General features: G+C 46.5%; 2 protein-coding genes across 8 annotated transcripts in view; one reads left to right on the top strand and one right to left on the bottom strand.

Annotated features, from left to right (window-relative positions):
• The window catches only part of focad (focadhesin), a 32669-nt gene extending 25834 nt beyond the window's left edge, over nt 1-6835 (top strand). For all 6 annotated transcript variants that reach the window (XM_080892707.1, XM_080892702.1, XM_080892704.1 and 3 more), the window contains 7 exons: nt 56-316; nt 2095-2184; nt 2747-2924; nt 3054-3151; nt 3387-3638; nt 3727-3802; nt 6615-6835. In XM_080892707.1, the coding sequence (XP_080748833.1) occupies nt 56-316; nt 2095-2184; nt 2747-2924; nt 3054-3151; nt 3387-3638; nt 3727-3802; nt 6615-6688 (1029 nt within the window). In that variant the 3' untranslated portion in view covers nt 6689-6835. The remainder of the gene's footprint in view (nt 1-55; nt 317-2094; nt 2185-2746; nt 2925-3053; nt 3152-3386; nt 3639-3726; nt 3803-6614) is intronic.
• Nucleotides 6836-6861: 26 nt separating this feature from the next.
• Nucleotides 6862-11765, bottom strand: hacd4 (3-hydroxyacyl-CoA dehydratase 4). Of its 2 annotated transcripts, none has more exons than XM_080893457.1 (7): nt 11119-11765; nt 10556-10662; nt 9763-9890; nt 9566-9675; nt 8464-8570; nt 8001-8132; nt 6862-6999 (listed from the first exon to the last, which is right to left on the bottom strand). In XM_080893457.1, exons 2-7 carry the CDS (start codon nt 10566-10568, stop codon nt 6923-6925), a joined length of 567 nt encoding a protein of 188 aa, XP_080749583.1. In that variant the 5' UTR covers nt 10569-10662; nt 11119-11765; the 3' UTR covers nt 6862-6922. The 2 variants fall into 2 exon arrangements, with proteins under 2 accessions (XP_080749583.1, XP_080749582.1); XM_080893456.1 differs by having other exon boundaries at nt 11225-11764.
• Nucleotides 11766-20374: the final 8609 nt, after the last annotated feature.

Below are 20374 nucleotides of genomic sequence, written 5' to 3'. Positions count from 1 at the left end.
ACCTGCTACAATGATGAAGGCTTTGAGATCCTTACTGGCTGTCTGTCTCCCCCAGTACCAGACCCGGGCCCACCTCTATGAGACTCTGGGCTCGTGGATGAAGCACGTGACTGAGGACAAGCTCCAGGTGTATGTGGAGAGTTTGGGGCTGCAGCAGTTTCAGGAGGACCTCCGACCCCAGCGCGCGTCCCTGTGTGGCTCTGTGCTGCGGGGCCTGGCTCAGGCCATGGCCCTCCCAAACCCCTCTAGCAGCTGCTGGACCATCCTCTGCTCTGCCACGGAGAAGATCTTCACCTTCCTGCCCGACCGAATCCAGGTGCAGTCTAAGTGCTGAAGCTTTTTCTTTGATACATGGCTCTGTCCCTGGTTTTACGCTCGGGGATCCTGATATCCTCTGATGCTCCCGTCCACCCACAGACACGAACAGGAGCATAAACCCATTTCATTCAAAGCAAGAAGCTGTGACACATGCTGTAGGTGTGCAGAGCTTCAGAGCTCGGCTGGAAATGAGCTTTTCTCTTCACCACAGCAGCTTCAGCCCATCGTTAGCTCAGCTGTAAGAACACAGGCCAAACACAGCATCATAATAACAGCAGTGGCAACTGTAACAGTTACAGTAACAGCTCACTTCAAAGGGAGCTCTGGCCCCTCCCTGTCTGTATCTCACATATCTGTTTCCTGTGCTCAGTTATTATATTAATGACATAAGTAATACATAATTATCTTGATGGATGTTGGATGAGGAGGCCTGATAGAAATGCCAGTCAGGTTTATAACAAGTGCAAAGACATGATGTGCAGCAGGTTCCTGTTAGTGTTCGTTTGATGTCGTCAAACTCAAAAGTTAAAGCTGTCGAACTCTTGGATACAAACTGGGTGCTTCAGTGAAACATGCAAACATTTGTACATGTGTTGGTGGGATGGCTGTCTGGGTTTATTAGGACAACATTAAGTTTGCAAACATAAAAACAGGATGCAGTCATGATTACATCCGTAGCAGAACACACAGGACGTATCAGCTGGATAAACTGAGTGAATGGACACAGAGCATTCCCTCTGTGTGTGCAGACTAACTGTGGCACTGCGTGAAGAGCAGGTGGTCTGATGTAGGACAACAGCTGCTTAATAGGCCAGATGTTTTCAGCTGGAGAAAGGTGAGACGCAGGTCACGATGAAGTCTGGCTGTAGTCAGACAGATGTGTGTGCCAGTGCCAAAGACACTAACGACCTTCATCCCATCAGAGATGCAGGGTCTGCTCCTCCTCCTCTTCATGAGGAAGGATGTCACGTTTGATGCACCTGGTCAGAGAAGTGTTTACAGTTTGCTGCAGTCCATTTAAAGCTGATTCTGCCCATAGAAGAAGACCTCTGGACCATGGTCACATGACCTCTTGGTCCATGATGCAGCTGTAACCAGCACATCTGCTCGCTCTGGCTGACAGTGATTTCTGTGACACAGCTGTCGCTGTTTCTGCCACTCCAGACCTCCTTTTACCTTTGTTTGTACAGGCCGTCACATTGAGACTAACAGGAGAGAGCTGATCTAGACCAGCATGTTCAAAGGACAATAAAAGAAACAGGAAAAATAGCTAAAGTTGTGTAAGGATCACGGGCAGTTACACTCATTTTAGCCTTTGTCCAAATCCTCTTGCTTCTGAACCTGTGGCATCATTAATCTCCTCAGTCTGAAGAACAGCACAGTGGTCGTGTTTCATGCTACTTGATGCCAGTGTGGCTACATTTCAGCTTTTGAATGGCTGGAATAATTTAGTTGATGATATATGCGCGCTGGTGTGTGTCGCCTCAGCTCGCCTCAGTTTAACAGCTGCTAATAGCTGAACCTGCTAGCCTGCTCTGTTCACCTTTCTGTGAAACCAGCTGATCTCCTTCAATCAGTCTTTGTCTGTTTTGAAACCCTGACTTTGTGCAGTCTAACAATGAAAGCCTTTTATTCGTCCTGCTGCTGGGCCCTGCTGGCATCCAGCTTTGCCTCTTTAACACATGAACACAGGTTCAAAGCTGTTTAAATGAGACATTTTAACTAAAAAATAACAATTTTTATGTTTGTGTTTGATTTCTTGTACATTTGTTTCAGGATAATGAGGTGGATCTGTATGTGGGCGTGGCCAAGTGTCTGTCTGAGATGTCTGACACAGAGATTGAGAGGATCATGAAAGTGTCTGAGGTACAGTCTTAATAACCCCAGCAGAAAATGAACAGAGGGACCACGTCCACTGTTTCCATGTGGGCAGAAGTACATTTGGTTTACAGGGTAAAACACATGTTGCTGGTCTCGTAGTGGAAGGAGAAATGGAATTAATTCCAGTCACCTGTAGCTCATATTGCTTTATTATTTATAGCTGTCAGTGTGTGGACAGTAAAACCTGCATTCTTCCTAATGCCCAGCAGGGGGCCCACTCTGAAAGCGTGCATTTCTAAAAGGAGTAAACGTTCAGTTTGACCAAATGTAACCATATAGTATTTAAGCTTTCAGTAATTTAGAGGAGTCTTCCTCACATGGTTACTTTGTTCACTTCAGCAGCAGTCGGCTCAAGGTGCTTTATACTGTAAGGTCGACCCTACAGTAATAACACAGAGAAAAGCCAACAATCATATGACCCCCTATGAGCAGCACTTTGGTGACAGTGGGAAGGAAAAACTCCCTTTTAACAGGAAGAAACCTCCTGCAGAACCAGGCTCAGGGAGGAGCGTGTGCTGTGGCTTTAACATCTCTGCGCTCTGTTTAGACTCAGATGGAGAAGACCTGCTTCATCTTAGCCTACCTGACCTCTCAGGGACGAGTGCCCCTCCTTAGTCTTAATGATGTCATTGCTGGGGTCCTCCGTGGTTGGCCAAGCCGCAGAGTGGGGTGGCTCCTCCTGCAGACGTTTTACCAGTGTCGCCTGGCAACCAGCATCAACACAGGTGAGACAGGAAGGCGTTCCTACTGCGTGGAAAGTGGATCTCTTCTGATCTAACAGACGACTGACACCTGTGTGTTTTATCATGGTGGTTGTCATTTAGTCAGCATGCTGAGCTCGCTCTTTGTCACAGGCATCTCCAGACGGATGGAGTGGCTCCTGCAGCTGATGGGACATATCCGAAATGTTGCCTACGGCGTAACAGACGTCCAGTGTGGAGACACCAGATCGGTATGTTTCTGAGTGACCCACAGTGACTCCCACACATCCTCCTCTTCCTCCCAGCAGCTGAGCTTAGCTAAATGCTGGTCCACCATGACGGTGCCATGTTTACTACAGTGATGGCAGCGAGGCTGCTCTCGAGCATCACCGACAGAGGAAAGCTTGCTGCTGTTTTCTTCTTCTGTGTATTTGAGTTGGTGGAAGCAGATTCTGTGTCGTGTTTCTAACTGAGTCTGCTCTGCAGGCCACCGACTTCCTGTTCCAGCTCTTTGCTGCTGCAGTAGTTTCCTGGGGTGACCACATCATGCCACTCCTCTTTGGCATCCGGGTCCAGTGGTTTCCATGGCAGCCAGCCCCCAAGCCTCAGGCTCTAACACACGGTCTATATGGCGAGGAGTCGTCGGTGGACGGCGCCCTGTCCCAGTGCCTGTTAGCGATGTCCCACAGCCTCCCTCGGCTCCTGGACAAGGAGCCCTGGAGCAGCCAAACACCCAAGGTCAGTGTTTGCGCTGTGAACTTTGAACTTTAGCTCAACTTTCACTCGTTGTAAACGTGCAGAAGGGATGACCCCGTGTGTGTCTCAGTTCATAGACTGGCTGCTCAGCATCATGGAAGCTCCTGAGCAGAGCGTGTCAGCATCAACGGTCAGCACAGCCAAAGGTGAACAAAGCAGCCTTTTTCCTACTTACACACTCTGTTTGAGCCGCATGGCAGCACTACCCACAGACTGCTGTCTCCACAAAGTGCTTAATGAAATCAAAACAGTGAAATCCTGTTTGAACACAGCTGAGCTGGATTTAAATCACACCTAAATGAACAGTTTAATTAGATTATTATTATTACTGTCCTTGTGCAGGTCTCATTGAAATTAAGACCTGGCCTGAGTTTTGTCAGGTTCTTACATCCTCCAGGTAAAAACTTCACTGTAAAGCCAAAAGCACTCACCTCTCCAAACCACTGAGTGCAGGTGTTCAGTCACTTCTGTGGCCACAGGTGTAAAAGCCCGAGCAGCCGGGTGTTTGGTAGCGTCTACAGCACGTGCTGCTGATAGGATGGCACCTGAACACAAACTCCAGCTGAGGTGACAGAGTGGAAGCAACTGGGAACGACAGCGTCTCTGCTGTGGAGTGATAGGCTGTCTAAAATCGAAGGGCGGGGTTGTTGTTTCTTCTTTACTGGTTTTGCCCCAGAAGCTAAAGCTTCGTGGTAAAGCCTGTATGTTCGGGTCTCCTTGTGAAATGTGTCGTGTGTTTCATGCACTGGTTCTTATGCAGCACTGTTCTTCTCTGAGCGGTTTACTCATCCACGCACAGCTTTCTGTGCTTACATCGCACTGCTGTGGATGCAAATGTGTGCGTTCAGGTTAGAAGCCTGAATTTCAGCTCAGACACAAGCAGTTTGTAGTTTCTGCTGAAATATTTCCGTCAGTGATCACAGAGACAGAGCAGTCCAACCAATCATAGCCTCCATGAACCTGGTTGTGTCGGAGCTCCTCCCTCACCACGTCCTCAGACAGGGTCGTTGGACTGTTAGGGTTTCTCTGCACTGCTGCAGGTTATCTCACAATATCACGTTACCATAGAGGGGGACTGTTGTGATTCGGCTCTATATACACAGCTGCAGTGATGTTTGTTAGCAGTAATTGTTTTTGGCCAAACGAGCTTCTGCTAACAGGCCTCATCTGTGGCCGTCTTTACATGAGAACTAAGGCACCATGTTTATTGACACACAGCTGACAGCACTGTCAGAAAACAAGGTGTGGAAAGAGCAGGCGTTACTGTAATCAGATTACTTTTTCCAGTAACGAGTAAAGTAAGGGATTACTATTGCAAAAATGGTAATTAGATTACTGTTACTTTCCCGTAGGAACGCTGCGTTACTGCGTTACTAAAACCGTGATTCTTTGCGAGAATGTCTCACGACAGTGACGTAAGCGAGTGCGCGGTTAGTGACAACAGCTGTGTGCAGATCAACAGTGGATCAGTATGAGCGTGCAGCGTTTAAAGCGTGGAAGCGCTGACCTTACTTTGAGTTTGATTCCATAAAAAGGGACAAACATTAGCGTCCGTTGTGTGTGGGAAGAAAACTTCTTTTTACAGCGAAAAAAACCCTAAACCTCAGAGTAAGCACCGAGCAGCTACTGTAAGGTAAAAGAAAGACCTCCAAGTAAATAGCTTGCCCGCTCCAGCTCCTACGACCAAATACAAACAGTAACAGGAAGAGGGTTAGCTCAACCCACCACAACTTCCAAGCTAGCAAGGAGTATATATTCATGCGTTCACGTTCCCTAGAACACATCTGTGGCACACACATACTACACATTTATAGCATCTAACAAAAACAGGCATAATGATGACGATAACCGAACTAAAATTGCAATCAGGAACATCAGGGTGGCTAAATATGCATTATATGTGTGTTTTACAGTGTTGGAAAGAAATGACACCCAGCGCTCCCACAGGGGCATTGTAGAAAAGGGGAGGGGCCAGAGGGGTGCACTGTATTTATAGGGTTGCACCAAAGAAGAAGAACAATGAGGGGGGGCTCTAACTGATAATGAACACAACTACAGGCTTGGAGGTCCTAACAGTCAGGTATAACAGGAACGGTTTGGGGGTTATAACAAGATGTGATTTATGACCCTGTTACGCTACCACGTGATGGGAAAGTCACTCGCGGATTCTTCCACTGACCGCGGCACACCTGCACCAGGGTAAACCTCCGCCTACCCCACTCCTGCTTTACAGGTGAAAATAGAGCAACAGGACCGCTGAGTCTTTGACTTTATTTGTTTTCTGCTGTGTTTTACTTGCATCTATTTGAAAGACTGAGTGTAAACACACAAAATATTTTATTTTATGTGCTGGAACGTGCAGAAAATAGGTTTAAATGTTTCTTCCAGTCAGAGAATGTTGCATATAATTAAATTTTTGCTTGATGCATAAAGTTAAAAGATTAAAACTAATAAAACAAGTTTTAAAAAGAGACTTTTCCATTTGATTACATTTTATATGATGGATTATGCAGAAAAAGTAGAATTGGGCTGAAAGATCTATCGCTTTATCACCTCTTCAGGTTGGAAATCGTGTTTTTAAAATGTAACTAAGTAACTAATTACCTTTGAAAATAAGTAATCAGTAAAGTAACAGGATTACTTTTTTGGGGAAGTAATTAGTTACTGATTACTTTTTTCAAGTAACTTGACCAACACTGACTTTAAGAGAGGTTTACTCAAACATCATGGTGAAACAAATGATCTGGCCTTCAGAACAGCCATCTGATCTCTGATTCCTCTGATCTCTCTGATTCCTCTGATCTCTCTGATCTCTCTGATTCCTCTGATCTCTCTGATTCCTCTGATTCCTCTGATCTCTCTGATTCCTCTGATCTCTCTGATTCCTCTGATCTCTCTGATTCCTCTGATTCCTCTGATCCCTCTGATTCCTCTGATCTCTCCTGTGCTTCCTTTCAGCTGCTCTGTTGGCGCTCAAGTCCTCTGCAGAGTTCAAGAAGAAAGCCGTGTGGACCAGAGCGTACGGCTGGTAGCCCAGAGGAGCCTCGGTGTCCTGCTCAGGCGTTGCTGCTCGTACACAAAGAGACGCACGGCTGCTGGTCTGAGCTGTGGGCATGTTTAATGTTAGACAGTAACTGTACTGTAGGAATCTGTGCTGTCAATAAAAGTGCAACAAATCATTTTGGGTTTAGAACATCCTTTTCTCTCTTTATAGCAGATCGTTAAATTCGACTTCATCCGTAACTCCAGCGAGCTGTGACTTCATGTTACTTCCTCTTCCTGTTCCACTTCTCCAGGTGGTGGTGCCTCTCCTTCAGCAGCTGCCCGACTGTGAGCGAGGCTCCTGAAAACATTGCCAAAAACCAAACAGTGCTTTACATCACAGTTACTGTACAGTTACACAGTAACTTCATTCATGACACCAGTTTAACATCCCCAGATAGAAGATCCTCCTCAGTGTTGTCACCACAGACCTGGTCAGAAAGCTCGGACACTATGATGATGTGACAGTGAGGCCTGTAACTGTTCTTCATCGTCCTAGTCTTCCTCAGGAAACTGTCACACGTAGTTTTTCCAACAGTAACAAATCAGGAGAACCTGAGATGGTTTTCTTTTCCTTCAGTGTTCTAGCTCAGGTGGATTTAGGTCGTGTTACTGAAGCGACCGACCTCTGTGTCTCTCTATCAGCCTGACAACGGCACGACTAACCGCCTCATTAACCCTCGTCCAACCAGCATGTTTAACATACAAGGACGAGCGACTGAGGACCACAACAGTGACCTCATGTTAAAAAACTAGTAACGGTAACATATGTCTTAGTTATGTAACGATTATGCAGTATCTAAAGAAAAAAGTAAAACTGTCTCTGCAACGTTGCAATGCCGATGCTGCAAGTATGAAATGTATAGTTTAATCTGTTTTACAGCTTTTATTACGTTTAATCCACATGATTACTCAAACTTTACTGGCATCAGAGCTTTCAGTCACTTTAAGCATCATTTGTTCTGTATTTGCATGAAGCAACTAGTCAGAGTCAAACTGACCGCAAAGTAAAAAGGCCCAGAGCTGCACGGGGAAGGTGTGTGTAAATATGGACAGAGTCAGATCAATGCCCACCAAGAGTGAGTCTGATTTATCGAGAAAAGCTTTAACGTGGCTGCACGCGGGGGGAAAGAAGCTGAAACAACCACAGCTAATCAAAGTAGAGGCTGACGGAGGACGACTGCAGTGACCATAAGTGTAAAGGAGGAGCTTGGACTCAAACTATCGTGGATCAGTGCAGCCGTGCTGCGTTTCAGCAGGTCAGGTGACTGTGATGTCACAAAGGGTTGTTCTCCGTCTTACCAAGAGTGAGGGCGGGCAGGTAGAGCGCCAGCACCAGGGGGAGGTGGCTGTTTGGAGCTGTCGTTGAGTTGAGTGGACACGACTGGGAGGCCGTTTGCTCAGCATAAGGCAGCGCCTGATAGATGGTGGCAGCTGAGAGAAACAAAAAGGGGAACAAACGCTTTGACTTCATCCACTATCACAGTGTTGTTGGCCTGTGTGTCACTGATATACAGGACGTTCCAGCACTTCTGCTTACAGGCAGCACAACGGTTACTCACTGCAGCTGGAATGCACTGTGCTCATTTCCTGGCTTCATATCATCAGCTCTGCTTGGCTAACACATTTCCTGTTTGCTCCCAGCACTTCCCTTACACAACACTCTGACCACACAATGAACCTCTTAATGTTGAGAAGTCAAAGTACTTATGAGCTCAGCTCTCAGTTTGTTGGAATAAAAGATGGAAACGTAATGATTCAACACCTTCAACGATGACTGTGAGGATGTATAAGGGGATCCAGAGCGTGTAGCGAGTCCACAGCATGGTGCTGGACGGCGTATCCATGACACACAGCAGCTCGTGAGGATACCTGTCATCAAACCACAGGCACAGCTTATTGGACGAGAAACAATGTTTGCATCTGGAAATCCAAATGTACTCAAATCATCACGTCGTATATCACAATGCAGCTACATATGGTGTAGTACGAATACGGCATTAAGGATATTATCATTATTATTATTATTATCATTATTAGAGACATTGTTGAAATTGTGCCTTCAGAACAGTCAGTCTGTCCACAGCATTGGAACAAATGTGGATGTTTGCACTTCAAATATTTAGATGTGAGTGTGTGAGCACGTTAACCTTCTACAGCACAGATCATCATTGTTCGTATTAGTATTATGTGTGTGTAAATACGCTCCCTCCTCAGGCCTGGGCCCGGTGTTATGGAGATCACCATGAATCAGAACACCAACGCCGGGTCACGGGCCGGTGCCTGAGTCGTTTCAGGCTCCGCTGTGGTTTTTATTGTTACTCTGTTTTCTTCCTGTGTTGTGAATAAATCTTCGGTACTGGTTTCATTTTGTTGTGTTTATCTGCAACACCTTAAAGGCCGGACTGTGGTGCAAAAGGTTGGGGACCGCTGGTGTAAATAATAAGCTGCTCCACCAACACTCATTAAAGCTCCAGTCAGACATGCTTGGTTTTGTATCAACATGTTTTCTTTTTCTTTGGTTTCTTTTTCACAGAAATAACCAAAGATATTTCCACTGCGACCTGATATCAGTGGATCTCACACTGGAATGTAAACTGGCTGTTTAGGGGGGGGTTCCTGCCCTGGGTATCTGCTTAGAGGGAAAGTGAGACCGCCGTGGTTTAAAATATGCACATAGTTTGACACATCAGTAAAATAATTGCATCAGTGCTGAGAGGTCAGGTCCAGGCAGTGCTGTTCAACTGTAAGGAGCTAAAAGCTTCTTAAAGCTCTGCATCCTGTGCTTTTAAAATGATTTAACAAAGTAAAGTTGAAGTTTGAATGCCGATGTGTTTGTGCATCACTGTAAAACCTGCGGTGCTTACCGGAGGAGGTCCAGGACGTTCCAGAAGAAGAGCTGCACGCACACCACCGGTTTACTCTGCAGCTCCTCCAGCATGATGATCATAATCAACAGAAGGTTCTTCTCCATCACCTGAGGAGCAGGAAGACAGCGTGTCCGTGCATCAATCAAAGATAACAACAATGATAAAAATCATTAAACTTTGAGCTGCGTACGCACTTGGATGAAGCGAGGAAGGAGTCGGGCTTTCTCGATGCCGTCCGCAATGTGGAAAAGCTCCAGAATGGAGAGCAGCTGGCAGAGACTCATCACAAAGCCCACAGAGTAAAAGGTGTCGGCCAAAGCATCTGCAGTCACAAACAACATGTGCGGGATGCTCATCAGTCCTAACTTGGAAATATACTTCTTAGTCAACTTATGAAGCATTTGGAGCGATGTCTGTGTTTACTGGAAACTTCACTCAGCAGCAGCAAATGAGCCTTTACAGAGAAACGAGCAGCGCGGTCCCTGTTTGTGTCCCACAGCAACCTCATGCAACAAGCGAACGAAGGCAAAGAAATGATACCACGTCAAAGAGCTCTGAGAGAAAGCGTTTAACGTCAGGAGAAAACACAGTCTAACATGATGTGAGAGCGCTAACAGCCAGACTAGCAGGAGGCTGCTGCTCCATGAACTCCTCTGATGCAGCTCTGCAACTCAAGTTTTCACAGGAGGATTTGGGGGAAGCAGATAATGTCTGAATACCTTTTCTTAAATACATAAATTAGCTCGATGAGGCTTAATGAGATTTAAACGACGGCCTGATCAAACCGAGCCTGGAGTCTAAGCTGGGTGTTTTTCTATATCGGTCCAAGCGTCCGTACAGCATCGGTCCATCGCTCAGGGTAGCACTGCCATCTTAGCGCCTTTATTATTTACTTTGACCTGCACAGCTGCTCCACAGACCGTTCACTTCCTGGAAAAGTCAGACTAATTCAGATTAACTGAGACTGGTAAGTTTTCCTAACCTTACCTTGGCCGAACATGAGAAACCTGGCGACAGTATTAGCCAGTATCCACGTGTGGCCACAGAACTGGAACAGGTTGTATGAGAAACTGTAGGCGAGTCTGAAGCTGAACCTGCAGAACAGGAATAAGGACACAGATTCGTTACTGTGGTTTACACAACGATGATGATGATAGAGGTGACAGCAGCTCACTTGCTAAACGTTGTGCTGAGGCACAGTGGCATGAATCCAGCCATCAGTGCTTGCTATCTGTGTGAGCTGCTGCACTCATCCCAGCGCTCTCTCAGGTCAGCTGATGCTTCCCTGCTCCACACATGCAACACAAGCTCAGCGATGCAGCAGCTTCCACAGTCGTGGCTCCAACACTGTGGAAGTATTTCCCCCTGCACGAGGCTCCCTCACTAAGCTGTCCTTCGGTGCTGACTGAGATCTTTAGTTATTCTGCTGTTGTTCAACCTCTACAGCTCTACTGCGGACTCTGGCCTGTATTTGTATCATTGTACGTGTTCAAATCTAACAGTCTGTTACCTAAAAGGTGTACATCTGTAATCAGATTACTTTTACTTACAGACCAGACTTGCATCCATCACTAGACGTGTGGATGCGTCTGAATGAGTGAGTGTAAGTAGCAGCAGATCCCAGAGAGACTCCTCACTTCCTCCGTATTCACTTACATTGTCCTCCTGAAGTCTCGTCTCCGTCCAGTTTGGACTCCTCCGAGTTCAGCGTGTGAGGAAGATCATGTTCCCCTAACCGGACACTCCTCCTCCCTTCACAAGAGAAAGCAGAAAGAACACACAGCGGCCAATCCGTGTAGCTTCCTCACGCCAGCTGCAGCACCCACGACTTCCCCACAGTAACACAGAAGGCTGTGGACTCCCGGGCAGCACTGACACAGGCAGACACGAGCATGTAGAGACAGGCGCACGCATACACAAGCGGTGAGTCACGGAACTACACAGCACATGAAGCCAGACATCATCCACAGTGGAAGCTGTGGCTACCGTGGAGGACAGCGTGGAACAAACTGTGGCTTTTACCTCCTGAAGCTTCCGTTTTATGTTTAAACACCACCTGGGTTCAACCTGCACCAATAAAGTGTACAGGTGTACCACACCGATCAGTGCAATCAGCTAACCAGACCAATAAAACACTAGAATGTAGCTGAACAGAAGCATCAGCTCTTCAGATGTTCTGTCTACAAAGGCGGGACAAAAACTTACACGTAACTGCATCTGTTCTCAGACAGCGCTGTCACGGATCTCTCTGTTTGCATCCACCGGTGACGTTACTGCCACCCTGCGGCTGAGGCTGGTTACTGCACAGACAGCTCCACTGGTTTCACACTGACAGAAACGCCCGTGAAGCTGCCTCCATTGTTCGGACTGTCCAGCTCACTTTAGCTTTTCTCCGGAGCGCATTCGCCGAGCAGCTAGCATCAGCTAGCATCATCAGCTAGCATCAGCTAGCAGCATCAGCTGGAGCATCAGCTGGAGCATCAGCTGGAGCATCAGCGCTAAACCAGCTTCGGTGACCTGTCATCGTAACAGTCTCCTCGTACTAACCAGCCTGGTTAACGCGTGGTTTAGTGAACAAGTTGTTACTAACTCAGCCAAAGCTGACGGAGAGTGGACGGCAGCTCATCCGGTGTTTTAACCAAAAGTGATTAAAAAGGCTTAATGAGCAGGCTCAGCCCTTAGACTGCAACCTATGAGACTAAGCAGCGGTGGCAAAAGTACAGACATGCTGTACTCAAAGTACAAGTACAAATACTGATGTTAAAAATACTCCAGTAAAAGTCACAGTACTCATTCAACTTATTTACTCGAGAGAGAAAAGTAAAGGCTCTAAATGTGCTCAAAGCAAGGAAGTAAAGGAGGACGCTTCTATTTTGTCCTAGGCTGACTGAACCCTGTGCTATGTGAACATAATGATAGAATAATATCAGTAGAGGGGAACACAAACTTTAGTCTGAAGAAAAAGGAAAAGCAAATCTATCTGCTGTTGCCTCCGTTGTAGAGGGGACTTTGCCTGTAAACAGGAAGTCAGAGGTTGAAGTGGGTTCAGCAGGTGGGGAACCTGAAACTGGTGTCACGGCTCAGTGAACTGAATCAAACTCGCACTCATTTCTCCTGAGAGCTCCAGTAGGTGTTGTGTGCAGGCTGTGATCAGCTGGCCTGCTGCTCTCTGTGGATGGACACACCTGGATTCAACCAGATGTGAGCAGATGTTTCATCCTCCACAGCTCATCAGTGGATCTAAGCTCATCAGCTAAAATTCATATGACTCTGCTACATGTGATGCTAACTGTGGCCATGAACCCACGGCCACTGTGCACCTTTAAAGAACAGCGAGTTCTTTAGTTTTCACAGTACAGCAAACTAAGCTGTTTAACCTGCACTAACATGCAACCTTTAAGTATCACAGTTAGTCTAACTCTGTCTTGCAGCCGGTTTCACCACATAATGCCACATGCACGGATCCAATATCTGTTTTAAAAACATATCAAATACCACTGAGCAGTCCTTACAGTGACAAAAGCTGCTGGGATGAACCCTCTGTGGCCACAACATCTGTACATGCAGCACAGAGGGGGGCTCAGAAGGAAACAACATCAGCAATACACTGATAACTTTATTAACAAGGAAATACCCGACAGAAACTCAGGCAACATAAGGGGAGTTCAGTTGCAAACACCACCTCCTGCTCCTACGTGTGTTTTTCTGACAGCAGACTGGTGATGTGCAGCAACGCAATGGAGCCAGTGCAGCATTTAAACAAACAGGGGATCCTGATTGATCAGAAGCAGGGGTCTCCAGCTCCAGTCCAGAGAGCTACTGTCCTGCAGCTTTTAGATGCATCCCTACTCCAACACACCTGAAAAACAAGTATGCATCTAAAAGCTGCAGAAGCTCTCTGGGCTGGAGTGGTGGGGCGGCTCCGCTGTGTGGGACACCGAGGAGCAGCAGAGCTCTGCTGCTTAAAGGAAAAAGAGCCACTGTCCTGCCTTCACACAGTGCCACCACGTTCATAGGTGACAGGTTTTAACCCGAGTTTGCTGAAGTCTAAATGGACAACGCACAGAATAAACATCATCCTAAGTGCCTGCGACCTCTGAGCCTGCTGCAGCGTCTCAGGTCTAATAGTTGTGCACCCTGCTCGAGGTCTCTTACGGTGTGTCGGGACATTAGCACAGCTAAGAATTATTGCAAACATGAAAACGGAGAAGCTCGACATAATGTTCTGGCAGAGACGCAGCCAAGCAGCACAAAACATCAGAAACAGGTTTTACTCATCGTGCAGTCATTACAAGGAGCGTGTGGCAGTTTCTAACTGAGGACGTTTTCAAGTCTCACTGGAAATCAGCCACAGAGAGGGGGCGCTACATTCTTCTCATGGGATTAATACAGCCCTAGATCAGGGTCGCCCTGCTATTCAGCAGCAAGCCGCCCCTGTTACACCTGTGAACATCCAGGCTTTGGACACTGAAACGGTGGAGGAGCACAAATACCTGGGTGTTCACTTCAATAACAAACTGGACTGGTCCACAAACACAAATGCACTTTACAAAAAGGGCCTACGTCGTCTCCACCTGCAGAGATCCTTGAGGGTGAACAGGACACTGTGGTGGCGTCTGCTGTTTTCTGTGCTGTGGTCTGCTGGAGCGGCAGAGAGGGACGGGGGGACCTCAACAAACTGGTCAGGAGGGCCAGCTCTGTCCTGGACCGCCCGCTGAAGTCCATCGAGGAGGAGAGGCTGTTGTCTAAGCTAACACCCATCATGGACAACACCTCCCTGCATGAGACTGAACACCGAGCTGCTCGAGCAGCAGTGGACTTTCACACCCACAGTGCAGGAAGCAGCGCTGCCACAGGTCGTTCTTACAGCAGCTGTCAGACTCTGTCACACACAGTTATCTTACTCAGCAGCTGCTTTGTTCACTGCACATTTCATGTTTCTGTGCATCGTTACCTGTTTGTACAGACTGCAGTTGCTTATGTCTATAGGACCACTCTGAGGCTTCCTTTTATATTTTATATTCCCTTTGCTTCAAGAGCTGTGTAACACCCAAACCTCTCATCCATGGGATAATAAAGGTCTATTCTATTCTATTCTATTCTATTCTATTCTATTCAGGAAGTCTGCTTTGAAAAACTAACAAAACGGCAGGAACAGAGGGAGCTGAGTTACTTTGTATGACAAACTGTTCCTGTGCCTACGTTTGTTCTACCTGTGGAAGAAAATGAAACAAAGAGCTGGAACAAAGAGAGCCGATCCTGCAGCTCAGAGGAGACACAAGCATGAGAACTACCTCTAAATCCTCTACAGACAAACCTGCCTTTATTTGGCACCTTCCCAGCATTACTGATCATTGGTTCAACGCTCTATGTGCTATTCATCCAGGCTTTATGGCAAAAGTAAAGTAAATAACACAGGTTGTGTTGTTCGTTTCTTCAGAAAGCTGAGTTATCATTTTAAAGCAGCGTTGGGACAGTCGAATGTTATAAACGTGTTGAAATAACTGATGTCTCCAAATCTGCCCTTCCACACAACGCTGTTTCTGTCCACAGGTCGGGTGAAATTTCAGCGTGTCACACAGTACCGTGGCCGTTTTAAACTGTGGAGCTAATTACTGTGAGCCCAGGAGCACAAACAAGTTATATTTAGCCAGCCTGCAGACTGGAAGTCCTCAGGAGATACAGTTACTTCTGCAGGACATATCGCAGCAACATGTGGTCACCCGTGCTGGGCCGAGCGGGTAACCCACCTCTGCATTTGTTAGCACAGAACCCGCTGCAGTCTGAAGCCTGTCTCCATGGCAGCAGCAGACATGGAAACATTGTAACACGCGGTCTTTCTCTGAGAAGGTTGACTCTGTTCACCTGGACAGTCTGACTGCAGGTTTCCAACCTTCTCAACAGGAGCTGAACCAGCAGCACTGATGAACAACAGGCAGCTTATGATCATTAGTACGCAAACTGTCACAGCCGCTGATCCTTGCATGAGTCCACAGAGAGGTGGGGAATCCCTCCAATCACAGCATTGTAGAGCTGTGATTGGAGGGATTTCTTCTCTGTTATTGTGGCACCATTCCTGTAACAGAGGCCCCGCCTCCATTCAGAGGTGTAAATGGCCTGCTTGACTCAAACCAGAGCGCTCCCTCTACACTACAGCACACTGACAGTGTGTGTGCTGGGCCTTGTATAGACAGTCCCATCTCTATTATTAAATGGTGGCTCCTTGGTGCTGCTCACTCCACCATCCACACACAGCCTGGCAGTACAGACTGTGCTGGTTAAACTCTCGCCTCACTGTATTCTGACTAAGCATAATTAATCACATGAATCATGGCTCTGTAACCATGACAGTGTTGGTGACACGTTTCTGTCACACACACACCTGCTGCACATCTGCAGACACATTCAGACAGAATCATGTTCATTTTTCATTCAGCACATTAATGAATGAATATCTTGATTTTCTCTGTGATTAACAATCCAGACGTGTAAGCATCTGGATGAGCTCTGCTGCAGCCCTGGGTATTTTAAACAGGAGAGGCTGGGTGTGTCTCAGATGGTTGAACTTTAACCTCAGTCCCACGTTCCTGCCTGTCCTTGCTGCTGAATGCCATCGATAAGATGACTCACAGAGGTTGGTCTGATGTTTAGATCAGAGTTTGAACTCTCCTCTTTAGAAGTATCCCAACTACAAACATGCCAAACCAGTGAGCGTTTGTTATCTACCCTGAGCCCAGTTCCTTATGTGCACCTGTTCAGTGAAGGTGATTCTTACTCAGTACATTAGTAACACTGTGACATATCAAATGTATTATAAAGTGTCACTTAAAAATATGCACACGTCTATTTTGCTTTGTCACTTATGCGCTCAGTCCTGTTGCACGTTTCCAAAGACATCGTCCCAGCCCCGATATAACTCCACCTGAACAGCTGAGATACACATCCACCCACATCCACCCACATCCACAGAGTCACTGTGGTCTGATTCACTCTAATTTGCACGGCTGCAGTAAAAACCAGCTTTGTTCTCAGCCTGAACTCTCGTGGAGTCTATTTAAGTAGTCTGGAGGAACAGTTTACATGCATCTTGAAGGACATTCAGAATTTGGATGTTGGATCCTTTTTGTTCCAGTCGAGATATTCATGCATCCCTAACATACTGTCAGCCTGCAGTGTGAGAGCGAAGCACTCTAATAGGGTGATATGGTACTACAAGGTCATTAAGATAAGATGGGGCCTGATTATTTAAGACCTTGTATGTGAGGAGCAGGATTTTGAATTCTGGATTTAACAGGAAGCCAAAACAGGAGAAATCTGCTCTCTCTTTCTAGTCCCTGTCAGGACTCTTGCTGCAGCATTTTGGATCAGCTGAAGGCTTTCAGGGAGTTTTTAGGACATCCTGATAATAATGAATTACCGTTCAGCCTGTGTCAGACGGCCGGTGTTCAGCGGCCTGAAAAGTGCGTCAGCCCACTGGGGAAATGCTCGATTACCAGTCAAGCCTGAATGGAGACGTAACCAAACAAACATGGAGGCCGAGGAAACTAAAAGAACTACACAAACAGAAACTACATAACATTTTTTAAAAAGAACATTAAATAAATAACAAAAGCTCTGAAAAATACATGAAAAGCAACCTTAACAGTAAAATGTAACTGTATATTAGAGGCACAGCCTTTAGAAGCATTAGTCTCTACATCACACTTATGAAAGGCTCCATAATCATTGTAACTGGATGTAACGTAACACGGACCAGTCTGACTGAAGCAAACATAAACATGAAGGCCAGCTGAGTCCCTGCAGGACGAGCGTTCAGGAGAAACGGCTCTTAATAATGTTCAGCCTGCTCAGACTAATGCAGAGGGCTGGTACCCTGAGTCCTGACTGAGGCTGTGGCTCGTCTCTGGTTTCTGGCTCCTGTGTTACACTGTTGGCCGGTGCTGAGGGAGGTTTTATTGCCCTCTAACAGCAGATATCCAAAGTTCAAGTTGCCAGCAGACCATCAGCAGTTACTCATGCACTCTGTGACCCCGGCTCCTTTCTGCAGAGGTTAACCAGGTCTCTTAATAAGATGCTACAGTATTCTCACATCATGGTGTACTCACAGCTGCTCTGTAAAACTCTGACTTCTGGCTTCTCGTCTATGAATTCAAATGTGCTAAAAGTCCTGTAGCACATTGTTGAGACAACACACGAATGAAAACAAGGCAAAGGACAAATGTCATATTTCTCCAGCCTAAGACGAGTTGATCCTTTCTAGGATCTCTATTAGCATCAACCTTTTCTTACTCAGGCCGAGGTTGTTTGGGAACACGACCTACCCACAGCTGACCAGTATTTACTTACCGTGTCACACATTCATGACACAAACAGCACATCCATGTTTGTCATGAGGCGTGGCATCCACAGTTAGCACACTCGTGTGTGTGACATTAGTATGGATGAACAATGAAGAACTAATCTTTTTTAGATGTCTTTGGTACGCAGCTGTAGCTCAGGTGGTAGCTCACCTGCCTGTCGTCACTCCTGGATTCCTGGAAGCACCCAGCTGGAACTCCACCTGCAACCTGTGCTACGCTCCTCTCGTTGCCCTTCGTGCATATGACCTGTGCACGATAAAGTTTTCTTAAATATCAGCTTGTTTTCTCCTCTGAGTTTGCTTTTGGGTGCGCTCACACATACTTGTGACACAAGCAGTGTTTGAAGCACCTGACATACACGGCTCTGATGGTCACTGGTGTCGCTACAGGAGATAAGAATGTGGAGAGTTTGGAAGATTGAGCAACCCAGGAAATGCCCAAGGTCAAAGGTCGTCTTCTCCTGGAGTGGGAAGAGATGCTTTCCTGAGGCCGAGCTTGAAGATGGAGAAGCTCAAAAGGAGACGAGAACAAAGACAGCAGATATTTGTTGAGCGATTTCGCCCTCTGCATGCATACAGACACATCTCTCTTTTCAACAACAAAAAAATAGCTGCTAACGGTTAGGAAGGACAAATAATTCCAGCTTTCAGTGAGTCATTAATATATTTCTTCATTTGTTCCCTCTTAGGTTTTGACAAACTGTAAAGTGACAGGAAGTGGATCACCCAGGAGCACATGTAGTCTCTGTGGATCCTCACAGAAGGCATCAGTGAGGTGCCCCTGAGAAGAGGATGTACACACTGAAAATACTGGTGATGCCAACACAAAGTCCAGGGTGGGGCCGTGGATAAGAAGCAGACGTGTGTGAGACATACTCACAGTGGTTTCCTGAGAGAAGGATGGAGGTGAGCTCAGTGGAAAGACGCTAACCATCCAAAGCAGAGCCTGGCAGAGGCTCCGTGAGAGAAACTGGTGTATCGCTGGATTAGTGTCAGTTAAATTCTGCAGCAGAGCGTGGAGTTGAACTGAGTTACTTCCACAACAAACATAGTGTGTTAACACGATGCACCCTGTCAGCGTCCCTACTGCGGCCCTTCATCTGCCGACCGTGCCCTGTTTGTCCACAGGAACAGTACTCACGAGCTTGTTTTATTTCATGTGATAATGTAATATGATGGACACATGCTGCCTGTATTCATTCATCTCCATGCGTGTTGTGGGCGTGGCCAGTGGCTGTGCTGGGTTGTATCCATTGAAGGCAGGTGATTGATCTGGTGTGCTTATCGCCCACAAACACTGCTGTGATATTTGTCTGTGTGCAGCTGCGACATGCTGCAGCCTAAAGGCAGAGTTGTGTTGCTGAGGCCGGAGTGATGACTGGCCGTCTGCTTACAGGGTGGCGGCGCGTGTGAAGTGTAACTGACTTGTGGCATCGCCGGCTCTGGACTCTGTGTTTTCTGCCTTTTGGACACTGGACTGTTTTATCCTTTCGTTGTTATCGTTGTACTGATAAATTATTCTTTAGAATTTTATTGTGTGTGTTACAATAACCTATTTGTTTCAACACCAGTCTGTTAAAAGCACAGCTGAGCTGTAAAGTTGTGTTTTAGCCTAAACGAATCACTTGGACAAAAGAAAAATGTGTGATGTTCGAAGAAGAAGGAGGATTTGAAGTGAAGCAGCTCATGAAACGCTGGAGATGGTCTGTGCTTGCTGGTGTTAATCTCCATCATATGCTGATTTGTGGCTCTGTGACCACGTGACCCGACCTCCTCCTTCACTCCTGTCATTATTACTACTGTGGAAAAATCAGAGAGTCAGTTCAATACAACGTGTCTCAAAAGGTGAAGCAGACACAAAGATATCGAAGAGCAACAGAAAAAGCAAAGTTCAGAGTCAGAGAGACTTTATTTAAATAACATATTTTTAATTTATTAATCCCAGAGGAAACTGAGTTGTCATAGTAACAAATATACATCAAACACTCATATATGAAGTGAGTGTAGAAACAGAGACACTGATAGATATGAAGATCTATAGATAAATGGGCATAAATATAAAAGGAGAACAGTGGCAGGGTGCAGTTTGTTAACAGGTAACCAAACCCAGTTACTGACAACTACCCGTCTGAGAGGCTTTTAAGACCTCAGTCAGAGCTGTAACCACAGAGCTTGAACATGAAGTTCAAAGCAGGTTTGACCTCGACTGTCATTAGAAATACAGCTTTGTGGCTGCATTGGTTCACAGACTGAGAACCAGACAGTGGTTAATGTCTCTGCTCCTTTTTAGCCTACATGCTTCAGCCTACATGTGGCGATGAGCTGGAATGTCTGGAGCGCTTTGGTGACATCGGAGTCTGTCTGTCAGACTCAGACTATCTCTGCATAAAGGACGACGAAATCTTGTCCGACTCCATCTCTTGCATCTCCTGTCAGACACCAAATGT

Source organism: Rhamphochromis sp. 'chilingali' (assembly GCF_963969265.1).
Source record: "Rhamphochromis sp. 'chilingali' genome assembly, chromosome: 1".
Classification (NCBI taxonomy): domain Eukaryota; kingdom Metazoa; phylum Chordata; class Actinopteri; order Cichliformes; family Cichlidae; genus Rhamphochromis; species Rhamphochromis sp. 'chilingali'.
The sequence above is the reverse complement of the archived record's forward strand: the minus strand, read 5'-3'. Positions and strand labels throughout refer to the sequence as shown.